The sequence below is a fragment of the Corythoichthys intestinalis genome, chromosome 18, assembly GCF_030265065.1.
Source record: "Corythoichthys intestinalis isolate RoL2023-P3 chromosome 18, ASM3026506v1, whole genome shotgun sequence".
In the NCBI taxonomy this organism is placed as follows: Eukaryota; Metazoa; Chordata; class Actinopteri; order Syngnathiformes; family Syngnathidae; genus Corythoichthys; species Corythoichthys intestinalis.
This window is the reverse complement of record NC_080412.1, coordinates 24,552,592-24,565,874: the sequence shown is the minus strand read 5'-3', so window position 1 is coordinate 24,565,874 and position 13,283 is coordinate 24,552,592. Positions and strand designations below refer to the sequence as shown.

The following is a 13,283-nucleotide window of genomic DNA, read 5'->3' as shown; positions in this document are numbered from 1 at the left end:
ACACCATGCATCATTCTGCTTTGACACCACTACTGCACTAACGGCGGTAAAGTCTGGCTGCACTTACTGCACTAGCCTGCTTGTGTTTATTTTTCTCTTCCAAGTATGAAACAGCTTCTTATGTAACTAATAATCCATTACCAAATGCAGGTGGAAGCAAATGATTTTTATGTGCTTACCCGTCAAGCATCCTTAACTCCAAAACAGATGCAATTCAGTCAATTCATTACCAATCCACAGCGGATGCTATCAGAGTCAGTCAACAGCCACTCAGTGTTTATCATTGCCAATTAAGACCAATCAAGCCAATTAGGCATCATAATGTCACGAGACACTGCAATGAGGGGAGAGGACATAATGAGGTGTGTATGAGAAGTGGTAAATGGCCTTTTGGTCACTGAACAGCACCCTTCAAACAAACATAAGGAAGTCCCCTCGCTCTCCTTGATCAGTATCTCTTTCATCTTCGTTACTCATCTGCATCCACCACAAGCCCCCTCTTACTCTAGCAAAGTGACCCACCCAGTCTAGAGGCATACATTTGATCTTGTGCTTCATGTCCAAGCCAATCGTGCAGCTAAGGGAATTATTTCAGTACATTGCAGGCGCCCAGTGAACTACTCATCTCTGTGCAATTGCCGTTGCGCTCTCCTTTACCCCAAACCCCCCATCTTGGCTGGCTCATCCTCAGCACCCACTTACCAAGTGCCTGCAGGGCATGGAGCTATGCTCGTCGTCTCTCGCCTGCCTCTCTGTTGAGCCAGAGTGCCCTGTGGCCAACATTGGCCTGCTAGGCAGCCAGTAACACGGTCCTGTGCAGTTCATACACTAATGAAGACAACATTATTACTGAAAGAAATTTAAAGCTAATATTGTTCTTGGTTAATATTATCTGAAGTGCAAATGAGAATCTGTTCTTAATTGCGTTACATACAGTACTGTATGTTTTTAAAGACTCCCATTTTATGACTCATTATGAACTCCAATTGGAACTGTCAACTAGAGCTGTCCGATATTATCGGTTAGCTAATAATATCGTCATATAAAAGCATTTTAAAATGATATCGGATAATATCGATATTGGTTTTTCATTATCGGTTTGGGGCCGATATGCATGTTGCCTTCAAAGTGAATGTAGAAGCCTTCTGCCTTTTTATTTTTCACAGAATGTTTAGTTGGAAAACCTTAACGTTGTTACATTTATCATTATTAAAGCATTGAATGGGGCGTCACAATACAAATAGCCATGATATGTTAAGTCCAGGACTGCATATATCCGTGTCGGTTTGATATCGGTATCGGATTTTGCAGATGGAATATCGGTTAAAAAGTCATTACCGGAAAATCTTCCTGTCAAAATTCCTTCTAAACATAAAGTAAATGTGTCAAAGTGAATGCCACTTTCACTCACAGATATTTAAGTGCCTGTGACAGCATTAAAAAATCCTAAATAGCATTATTATGTGAATTATAAACATATTTTGAGATGATTCGACTATATACAACAATTTGGCAAAGCGCAGATGACGAGAAATCACTCTTTTAATCTGCCTATTAGCCCCGCCTGTCATTATAGCGCTCCAGCGTCCCCAGCTGGAGGATGACATCAGCAGGGTCACGATTTCATCTGATTGAGAATTTAGCCCATTGAGGGGGAAGATTTAGAACAAGGAAAATGCGATGAAGAGAGCAGCAAAACGTCATTGTTTCAATCTCTCTATTAAAACACTCCAAAAATTTTACAGGATATTCTTTAAATCTGAGTATTTTTCCCCAATTGCTAAATAAATGGTATGGTCATGACAAATAACAGTCTTGTGCTAAATGGAATAGGAAATATTAAAAATGCATTTATTCAGTACGACAGTGGTCAAAATCGTTGATTTCTTGCACGGTATTTTATGCCACCGGAGTTAGTTCGGCTTTCTTCATTTCCCTGCCCCGGCTTCAGAGTCGGAAGAAAGAGCGTAAACAAAACAGGAGGCGTGACAACTAACATGCCAACATGCTAACCCGAACCGAGCAACATTTCCAAGTCTTATTCTCGCCTTTGGAAAGCGAAAAATCACACAAAACTAACCCGATTCATATCACACGGCGGCGGGATTGATTGTCTTCACCGATCGGCCACGCCTCTGCCTGGTGCAATAATAAAAAACCTGCAGCACATTTGGCTGGCATGATGCGAAAAATAAACAAATTAATCCGGAAAATCAACTGAATCCGCAGTTCATATATATGCTATAAAGCAATGCTGTATTTTGAGATGCTGACCCGGGTGACGTCACATCCACTCTCTTCCTCAATCCAGGAAGTCATTCATTTTCATGTCGCGGGATTCAAAAGATTGAATATATAAAGCGATCGCTTCCACACACACACACACATCCAAGCGGTCCATTTTATTCAGCAGCATTAAATACCGCATGAAATATGAAATTAACATGCTTTTTGCTCTAATAGGCACTTTAAAGTCGATGTTCTAAATTATAGATCCTCAAGACTAAAATAAAGCATTTGAATAATCATGCGCTTTTTAAAAACAATTGCATTATTATGGTAACATATCCATGATCTTATAGTCTAAGTGACTATTTAACTATGCATAAATGATTGCATGATTTATTAAATTTACAGTAACATAAATAGGAGACCTAAGGACCCTTTTCATACCCTGAGGATATACTATTGATAAAATAGAATTGTGTATATCCAGTTAGGTGAATGTACACCAATATGGCTGCAAAACATTTAATCACAATTCACACACATTTTGCATTAGTCCTGCACTGCACCATTCAGGCCGTGCTTGTGTAATCATCATTATGCTGGGGAAAATCAATGCCGGGCCCATGTTCTATTGGCTATTGGAAAAAGTCCTTTTTCTAAGAGCAGGGAGAGAGGATGGGAGGGATGAGAGAAGAGCAGAGGAGAGAGACTGCCCTATGCTGGTTGGCATGGTAACCTGGCCAGGTGAAAGGAAGCATGGGAAGAGAGAAGAAGGCGGGTGAAGGGGTTTTTGTCTTATGGAACTAGCCTATGAGCAAGTACACTCTCTACTACAATCCCCTACACGCTTAGCGTATCATCACTGCCCCCTGGGTTGCTCTGAAGAAACAGGATGCTTGCCACTAATTCACAATGTAAGTGTAAACTAAAAAAGGTTTGCACATTGTGTGTGTGTTTTTGTTTTGTTTTGTTTTTGTATAGGTTTCATTGTAAATACCCTTTACTCGAATTGTTTTTCCGTGCTGAAGCCCTGTCAAGTCACCCCTCACGTTGTTGTTGTTCCTCTTGTGGACACTAACTTTGAAGTCGTACTCCGCCGTCATTCGTAAACAGATTTTCCTGAAACTTGGTAGCTACGTAGACCCAGCTTTCTCACACTGGGCCCTACATTACGCTGAAAATTTTGTTGGTAGTCTTCAGACTTCATAATGTCATGCGCATTGTCAAGCAGTCCAGTGCCAGAGTAAGCAAAGCAACCCCAAAACATCAGGGAACCTCCGCCATGTTTGACTGTGGGGACCGTGGTCTTTTCTTTGAAGGCCTCGTTTTTTTTCCTATAAACTCTTTTGATGCCTTTTCCCAAAAAGCTCTACTTTTGTCTCATCTGACCTGAGAACATTTTTACAAAACGTTTTTGGCTTTCACAGGTAAATTTTGGCAAACTCTAGCCTGGATTTTTTATGTCGCTGGGTCAGAAGTGGGGTCTTTCTGGGTATCCTACCATAGAGTCCCTTTTCATTCAGACGCCGACGGATAGTATGGGTTGACACTGTTGTACCCTTGGACTTCAGGACAGCTTGAACTTGTTTGGATGTTAGTCAAGGTTCTTTATCCACCATCCTTACAATGTTTCATTGAAATCTCCTGTCAATTTTTCTTCTCCGTCCACATCTAGGGAGGTTAGCCACAGTGCCATGGGCTTTACACTTATTGATGACACTGCTCACAGTAGACACAGGAACATTCAGTTCTTTGGAGATGGACTTGAAGCCTTGAGATTGCCAATGCTTCCTCATAATTTTGCTTCTCAAGTCCTCAGACAGTTCTTTGGTCTTCTTTCTTTTCTCCATGCTCAATGTGGTATACAGAAGGACACAGGTTGAGTCAACTTTAATCCATTTTAACTGGCTGCAAGTGTGATTTAGTTATTGCCACCACCTTTTATGTGCCACAGGTAAGTAACACAGGTGTTGTTAATTACACAAATTAAAGAAGGATTGCATGATTTTTCAAAGGGTGCCAATACTTTAGTCTGGCCCATTTTTTTAGATTTGTGTAAAATGATAATGATTTAATTTTTTTCCATTATCATTTGTGTTTTTTTCATTGCAAGCAAAATAAATGAAGATATTACTACCAAAGCATTTTTTAATTGCAATCTTTTTCTGGGATTAATTGAGCATTGTCTGAAAAAATTGCAGGGGTTCCAATACTTTTTGTCAGCAGTGTAATAGGTATAGTCTTCATCTTAAAAGTGTAATGAAAATATTAAATATAATAATTATAATAGTAATAGTTCATATAGATAAAAAAAAAAAAAATGAAATCAAGCATCCTAAGCAGTTACTCTGTGTTACTCCTTACTTCAGTATTCTTTTCGCCCAATACTATTTTACTTGTACTTGATTACATTTTTTTGTGACTACTTCTACTTTAGTAATAAAAAAGTAACTATACTCTTACTTGAATAAAATTTGTGGCTATTCTACCCACCTCTTGTGAAAAGAACACACCAGGATAGACAAGGAAAATCATTAATATGATCAGTTTCATCGCATAGTTTAATATGATTAATTATCAATAAGAACACAAATTGAAATTTGAATAGCCCTTTTCATCAATCTAGTCTTATGTAATAGCTCTCATTTTCAAACAGCCCCAAGTATAATACCCAGTCTCTGTAGTCCTACTATTTAAAAGGAATTGAAAATGTCATGCAAATTTAATAGATTTTTCCGCTACATCCTGGATTCTGAAATCCATTTGATATTTACAGTTCAGGCGTCTTCTTTCCACTACACATCTCAGCTACTTCCATCGTTGCTGTTTGTCACCTCATGCGGTGTTCCAGACTGCCGGGAGTGTCAACAACATCGCCAAGTGCTTCCGCTCAGCCACTTACGTGGCAAAATGAGAGGAGCAGTGCTCAAAATGATAACGTTTACATAGCACCTTAGCTGTTATATTTTTCCTTCTTTTTTTTTCTGAATGTGCCTCACAAAAAATTTATACTTGTCATGCAAAATAAATCAGCGTTCTTTTCTGTAGACGAGCCCCAAATGGCTGTAGAGTAAATAAGAGATGAGGCTTAAATGTTTGCAACCTCTTGCCTGACACTCCTCATCACATCAATGGAATCACGCTTTACATGCGGCTGTTTGTGAGAGTGTGTGTGTGTTGTGAGCGTATGTGTATATTTGTGCGTGCGCGCACATTGTATCAAGGGGCCAAGAGCTGCTATGTTTTGTGCAAGATATCACCAGCGTGTATTTGGTGTGATGTCTTTAGAGGTTAAGGTACATTTTAGGCGTCACACATACAAGATACATGCTAACACTTCTTGTTACATTCAATTCCTATTATAAGGCAAGCGACAATTTTAGCTTCATTACAATAAAAATGGTTAAAATATGTAAAAACTGATTTTATTACTCCAAATCTTTCAATTTCCTATTGTTTACTAACATGTAAGGGCGTAGGTTTGTATAGGGACGGTAGGGACCTAACACTACCAACTTTTCAGGATGCTCTAATTGTCCACACCAACTTTTAAGCAACCTTATTTGCATTATATAATGGGTTCTGTCATATAGGTGATTTATATTGTCTTCCCGTATGTTGTAAGGATAGAAGTGACCCAACCATTATTAAGTGAATTATTTTCATAATATTCAGACTTGCATTTATCCCTTTTCACTTGCTGAATGTGAGTCCATTTTTTTCCCTCAAACGCACGCCTGACTGGCTGATGACTTGCACCCACCCATCCACACACACACACACACTCACAGATAGAAATACAACATGTCAACAACATGCCGCTTCCTCCGCCCCCTTCAAAAGAGTGGGGTATTAGAAGTTTATTTTCGGCCAGCAGAAGTCACTGTAGCTTTCTTTGTTTTGATGAGTTTGGCTGTGCTTGTGGACTAAAGCAGTAGTGTTTTACTCAAGGAAGGCTCCATTTTTGTTTATTTTTGTTACTCCCTGACTAACGCCGGTAACACACTAGAAACGTCAACGTCGCGTCAACGATCCTGCCGCGATAACGCACCAGTGACGCTCGGCGTCAATTTCCATAGGACGCGTTTCACGAGCAGCGCGTCTATGGAGCGGCTTGATCGGTTCACGCAAGGATTGCAAGATCGCGCGAGAATAGCAGGTATTTAAAAGTAATAAAAAAACAACACTTTGCCTTTCAGACCCCACGTATTGGCCAGCTTTCTTTTTGAAAGAAAGAAGAAAAAAGAAGTCATGTGCTAAAGCAAAAAGCAATCCCAATGACAAAGATTTTAACATGTATTTTACCAATTAAATGCCTCAATTATTTTTTTTTCTTATGAACATTTTTCTAAGCTTTATTGATGTTTTTTCTCAAATTAAAGCACCACGCAGAAATTAATAAATTTAATTGTGTCACAGGATTTGTGTATTATTTGTATTAATTAGTATTAATTAGAGGTGTTTTAGCTCATTTCAATTTATTTTATTTATATAGTAAGTTATGATTGCATATTATTTTGAAAATTGACCGGATCCACCGTATTTTTACACGAGTGACTTCCGGCCTGCCCGATCCTACCTAGTAGTATTGACGCAGGGGGGACGCGTCTCGCGTCAAATAACAAACTCCGCTGTTCTTTTCGCGTGTGACGCGATGAGCGCTTCTGGGACGCGTCCAACACGCGGCCGCACTGCGACTGTTGTGCATTGGCTGATTGACTTTAACGGCCGCGTTTCACTGCGTTATCGCGGCGGGATCGTTGACGCGACGTTCACTTTTCGGGTGTGTTACCGGGGTAAGACATTTTTTCAGTTATATTTAATTAATTTAGACAGACAATGTTGGGTGGCAAATGGTTTATTTTTTTGCATTTCTGGATCATTAAGATATTATTAACAAGTTTGTATTTATTGTGGCTGTTATATAGTTAAAACCCTAACTTTTAAATTTGCTAATAAAATCCGAACATTTATTCTGGAAGTTTTCAAAATGTGTCTTTAGTAGTTTTTTAAAACAAAGCATGTGGCGTAAGCAGTTCTGTGTCACTTTTTTTTTTCTTTCTTTTTTTTTTTTTCCTTGCTTTTCCTGTTGATTACAGGTTATTTCTTATTGTTTTCAGGTCACTTCGTGTTCATTTTTTGGGAAAAAAAATAATGACTAACAATAGACACTTTTGTTTTTGTGGATCCAAGTTCAAAATGGATGGGTGTGAATGCAAAAATTTTGGGTGCGGAGGGTTTTTAGTGGGGGATGAATGCGTTGTTAAAACAAATGTGGAGGTTTTGTCAAATTTTGATGGAAAGTTATATTTTTTCCCAAAAACACCTTAATTTTGCAAGTTTTTTGAAATGTGAATGATGTGAATGATAAAAAAGCTTTTAAAATGTTTCGGTTTTTGGTAAAATGACACATTTTCGGAGAAAAACAAAACGTTTTTGGGACATTTTGGAGACGGAACAGCATGAATTGGTCAAAGAATTGGGCCTGGTGTTGCACAGAAAAACATGGGTGGAGTTTGGTGGGATGCTTTTAGTCAAAGGATTCCTACAATGACGTACCGTATAGCAGAAAAAGTATGCACCCCCTCAAAGTACCACTTTGTCTATTTCAAGTCAGAGTCAGTTTTATACAGATGTATATGTACAATTGATAGGGCTACGTTGATTATCAATACTGGTCTGATCGACATTACAATGTAGCAACTTGTAATAATTTTTTTTGTGTGTTTTTTGTCTCTGTTTTTTATGAATTAGTTCCTGCCATGATTACTTCTTACCCCAACACGACACTGGCCACACAAGGTGAAGAGAAGAAAATGAGCTGCACTGCTCATGGTGAGAAGCCCATCATGGTACGCTGGGACAAAGAGGAACGTATCATCAACCCTGAGACCAGTCGCTATGTGGTTACTGTCAAGGAGGTCGGAGATGAAGTCATCTCAACATTGCAGGTATGAGTCTACTTTGCAAGTTTATAGTTACTCATCACCAGTGGTTTAGTATTGATCACTTAGCTAAATTTGAAGCGTCAAACCTGCCAATATACTGTAAATTGGGAACCGCAGTCGAAGTAAAAGCTCTAAGAAATTGACACTAACGTGAACCAGTGACAACATTTAAGAAATATTACATTGTATCAACAGTTATCTGACAAAATTATTTTCATGCTATATTCAGATTATGCCTACAGTAAGGGAAGACTCAGGCTTTTTCTCCTGCCATGCCATTAACTCCTTTGGTGAAGACCGAGGCATCATACAGCTCACAGTACAAGGTATAACCACTTCTGTTTATGCTAAAAATATGAGACCTCACTCCAGCACCAATTTACAAAAATTTTAAAACCATTTTTAGGATAGGAAATAATGAAAATGAAAATGTTCCATTCCAGAGTTTCTAAGAATTTCTATACAAATTCTTAGTTGTCATGTGCAGGAATATACAGAGGGACCCAAAAATCAGAAGCTTTTTAACAATCCAACAAAACCAAAAGTGATAGACGAAAATATTTCATTCACAATAATTAACACCTTAAGAAATGTCATTTAAATTTTATTTAAACATGACATCATTTAAATGGCATCCTCCTGCATGAATGCATTCTTGAAATCTGCTGTTGACCACTGTTTAAAAAAGAGGGAATTTTTGCATATTGGCAGACTTCAGCAAATGGCAGCACTGCGAGACAGTGACCTTGAGCAAGTAAACACTTTAGTAACCATGGTGAATTCAGGATGAAATTATAGTATTTCAACTCAGATGATGAATCATTTAGGATTTCAAGAATGCATTCGTGCAGAAAAATTAAGAAAATAAAGAAAAACCCATTATTGTTTCTTAAATGGCATGTGTTATGGTTTCAATTACTATAAATAAAATAAATTCTCTTCCACCACTCTTTGTTTTATTGGATTATTTAAAAAGTTTCCCGTTGTTTTGAGTCACCCTGTATTTTTTTTGCCGGCTAATTGTTTAACAACAACCTTTAAAATGATTAAAAGGCGTATGTAAACACTCTTAATCCGACTTTAGAATACAGCAATTAGAGGTCAACCAATATATTGGGTCGGTATTTGGACTTTTTTTTTCAACACCGGCTATCGGTCAAATAACAAAGAAAATAAGCCGATAAAATAGGATTTTTGATCTGGCATCTGTGCTGACAACTGTAGCTACCGCTGACTGATGATAGTAGGACCCCAGAAAGACCCTGGTCAGGCTGCTACAGAAAGCTTGAGGCTTGCCTGTTTTGTAAATATTGTAAGATTCTTTTTTTATCTTGCATGAGAAAATATGCAGTGTTGCTTTAGCCTTTAAAGGTGTTTACTGAGTGGTCCTTAAGCTCTAAATATAGCTTAGATTTAGCTTTAGCATGGCAAGCATCCTCTTAAATTCTCACTCTCACTTGTTTACAATTCGTTGCGACGTGCTGGTGGGTTTAATTATTTGAAAATGATATACTGTTCTTGCTTAGTGTGTTTAATCATAAAAAGAAGTGTTGCGTTCGTTGCTTTGGTAGCATTAGACTGAATTAATCTTTTAAGTCTCAGGTCATCATTGTAAATTTGAAGCTGTTGAAGCATTTTTTTAATTGCCGTTCATCATCTATATGCTTGAAAAAAAAAAAAAAAAAATACCGTATTGGCCCGAATATAAGACAGTGTTTTTTGCATTGAAATGAGAAGAAAAGAAAAAGTGGGGGTCGCCTTATATTCGTGGTCTAAACATTATACCCATTCACGACGCTAGATGGCGCCAGATATCATTGAAGCGATGTTCTGTCATGACAGATCTCAGCTACTCTCAAGTTTAACCAGTTTGCATTATTTTATTGCAATGTTTTCCCTTATTAAGATTTGCTTCAAGACTACAGTTACAGTTAGACTTCACTTTGATGGTTAATGCAGTTATTGCAATTTTGTTGTTTTATCACAATAGATTGGTTTATTTACATTTCAAAAACCAGAAGCCATTCATTTACGATTGTGATTGCACTTTAGTTTACATATTTAAATGTTCAGATGTTAAGATTTGAATGAGGCAAAATAACATGCTTTTTCTCTAAAATATATTGTTATAATCATTTGCTTCAGATGTACTGTAATTATTTTCTGTATAAAAATTAGTTTCGTGTTCAAAAAGTCTTTTTTCAAACTTGAGTCTTGAAAAAGAGGGGGTTGTCTTATAATCAGGGCCGTCTTATATTCGCGCCAATACAGTATATCGGCTTCAAATATCGGCTAAAAAAATTGGCTTTAGATATCGGCAATCAGCTGAATTTGTTTAGATAATCAATGTGCCAGACTGATCTGCAGCTACAGGAAGCGTTTGGATGAAGTTATTGCTGCCAAAGGAGGACGGGGGGCACAAAATATTAAAAATGATGGTTCACTTACTTATTTTCCCCCCTTCTGCCATTGTTTGCATACTATCCTCATTGAAATATTGAAACCCATAAAATGTTAGGGTGGTTTTAGTTAAAACAGACACTCTTTTTCATCCGTGTGATTTTGACAAAGATCAGATCACATTTGATGGTGATTTTATGCAGAAAAGTGAGAAGTTTCAAAAAGTTGAGATACTTTTTCATACCACTGTATAACAGTGCGTATAGTACAATTTTTACAGAACACTGACTAGGAGGCGGATGGTTCACTTGATATGTTAGTGCAGATGAACGTTTGTGCATAGATATTAATGTAATGGTGCAAAAATGCTTTAATGGAACAGTACAAATATTGCATATGCAGTATTCAGATTGACATTACACTGATGTCTCATTGCTTTGAATGAGAGTTTACTTCTCATCTTTTTGTTAAGGCTTCTTTTGGACATTGTATCACAGTCAAAACTGAATTTAGCTATTTTGTGGTAAGCTTTACTGATATTAGTCGTCACTTTGTACAGTATTATGTTGTCATCATATTCTGTATTGCCATAAGGAAAAAAAAATACCTGACTAACTTTCCTCTTTGCAGAGCCTCCTGATCCGCCCGAGGTGGAAATCAGAGAAGTGAAGGACAGAACTATTGCCCTGCGTTGGACTATGGGTTTTGATGGCAACAGCCCAATCACAGGCTTTGATATTGAGAGCAAAAACAAATCAGGTAGAGGAAACTGTCTGCTATTGAATAGGGGCGGAAACCTCTGAGTAGGTAGCTTACGATACAATATGATTTGCGATACTAGGCTCAGGATAACGATGATCTCACGATATGGCGATACAACAATTATCGATTAATGGGTCAGGAAATATTTCTAGGATATTCTGCAAAACAACTAATAAACAGAACAAAGCTCTTTTTCATCTTTATGTTGTGAATTGTAACAAGTTTATTACTAGTAGACATCCAATCCATTTGAAGTGGGAGGGTGAAAGCGAATGATCGATCATTCGCTGCCACCCTCCCACTTCAAACGGATTGGACGCCTATGGCCATAAGTGTCAGCCAATGCTATGAAATAAGTTAAGTTTTGGGCATTTCAGGTCATTTCTAATGGATTTTTTTGGTCACTTACTTTTCATTTCGGGGCAGTTACTGGTCACTTCCTGTTGATTTGGGGGCATTTACAGGTCACTTCCTGTTGATTTTGGATTACTGAAAAGGAAAGAAGAATGTCCCCAAATGAATAGGAAGGACTGGCCGTGAATGCTCTGGTTTCAGTGCCATTGACGACGCTAGACGTCTATTACAGTCAAAATGAATTGGATGTCTACACTGCAAATGTATAACATCTTAATCAGATTATTTTTCTTAAATCTAGTCAAATAATTTTCTCCATTTTGTTTTGAGTGTTAAAGACTAGTTAACAGATTAAAGCGTCAGATTATTCCAACTACTGTAAATTAATATTACTATTTGTTCTTATTAAGCCCATACATCTAAAAGTTGGTCATGTTTCACCTAAATTGCTTTCAAATAATGATTTGAACAATATCTATTCTTGAATAAAGAACACTTCTGACAAACAAGCTTTTTTTCAAGATTTATTATACTAATGTATTGCTTAAAATAAACCTGTTAATCTCATTTTCAGCTAGCTATTTTTCTTAATTAAAAAAATCTAAATGAGTGAATTTTACTTTATGCACTGGCAGATAATTTCACTTATTTCTAGTAGATTTACACTGAAAACAAGGGATTTTAACTAGTTTTAAAGTGCGTGTGACGCGATTAAAAAAAATAAGAAATAAGAAGAAAGAAAGAAAACATTATTACATGAATTAAAATCGTATTTTGAGACAATTCGACTATATACAACAATCTGGCAAAGCACAGATGAGGAGAAATGAGTCTTTTAATCTGCCATTAAGCCCCGCCTCCAGCTGGGTGATGATGTCGGCAGAGTAACGATTTCAAGAATTCAGCTCAATGGGGAAGATTCAGAACGAGGAAAATGTGACAGAGAGCCGCAAAATGTCATCATTGTTTTTATCTCTACTCCAATATTTTTACAGGACATTCATTTTATCTAAGTATTTTTCCCCAATTGCTAAATAAATTGTATGCTCATGGCAAATAACAGTCTTGTGCTCAATGGAGTATGAAGTAGTAAAAGTGCATTTATTCAAGTCGACAGGGCTAAATTACTACATAATGGTCAAAACTGCCCACTTCTTAAACCTCCCAAACGGTATTTTATGCCTTCGGAGTTAGTTTGGCTTTTGTCATTTCCCTGCCCCGGCTTCGGAGATGGAGGAAAGAGTGTAAACAAAACAGGAGGCGTGAGAGCGACAAGCTAAGCTGAACCGAGCGGCTCTTCCAAGCCTTTTCCTCGCCTTTCGAAAAGGAAAAATCACACAAAACTCTCCTGACTCCTGTCACACACGGTGGCAGGGTTGATTATCTTTACCGATCGGCCAGCCCCCAGCGGCGAGCAAGTTTCGGCTCGCCGTTCTGCTGCGGCCCTGGCAGGCAGGCAGTGCTGGTCGCCGGGACGCAGAGGGGAATGAACGAAAATGGGGCATTCTCGGTGGACAAACCGGCCAATGTCGGCGTGTGTGGCCGCCCGAGCCCAAGCCGAGGATAGTGCTTTCTCGGTGGGCACGCGGA

General features: G+C 38.0%; 1 protein-coding gene across 3 annotated transcripts in view; it reads left to right on the top strand.

The window, feature by feature from the left end:
* The window catches only part of dscama (Down syndrome cell adhesion molecule a), a 200,470-nt gene that overhangs the window by 150,743 nt on the left and 36,444 nt on the right, over positions 1-13,283 (top strand). For all 3 annotated transcript variants that reach the window (XM_057820053.1, XM_057820055.1, XM_057820054.1), the window contains exons 12-14: positions 7,984-8,180; positions 8,407-8,503; positions 11,208-11,336. In XM_057820053.1, the coding sequence (XP_057676036.1) occupies positions 7,984-8,180; positions 8,407-8,503; positions 11,208-11,336 (423 nt within the window). The remainder of the gene's footprint in view (positions 1-7,983; positions 8,181-8,406; positions 8,504-11,207; positions 11,337-13,283) is intronic.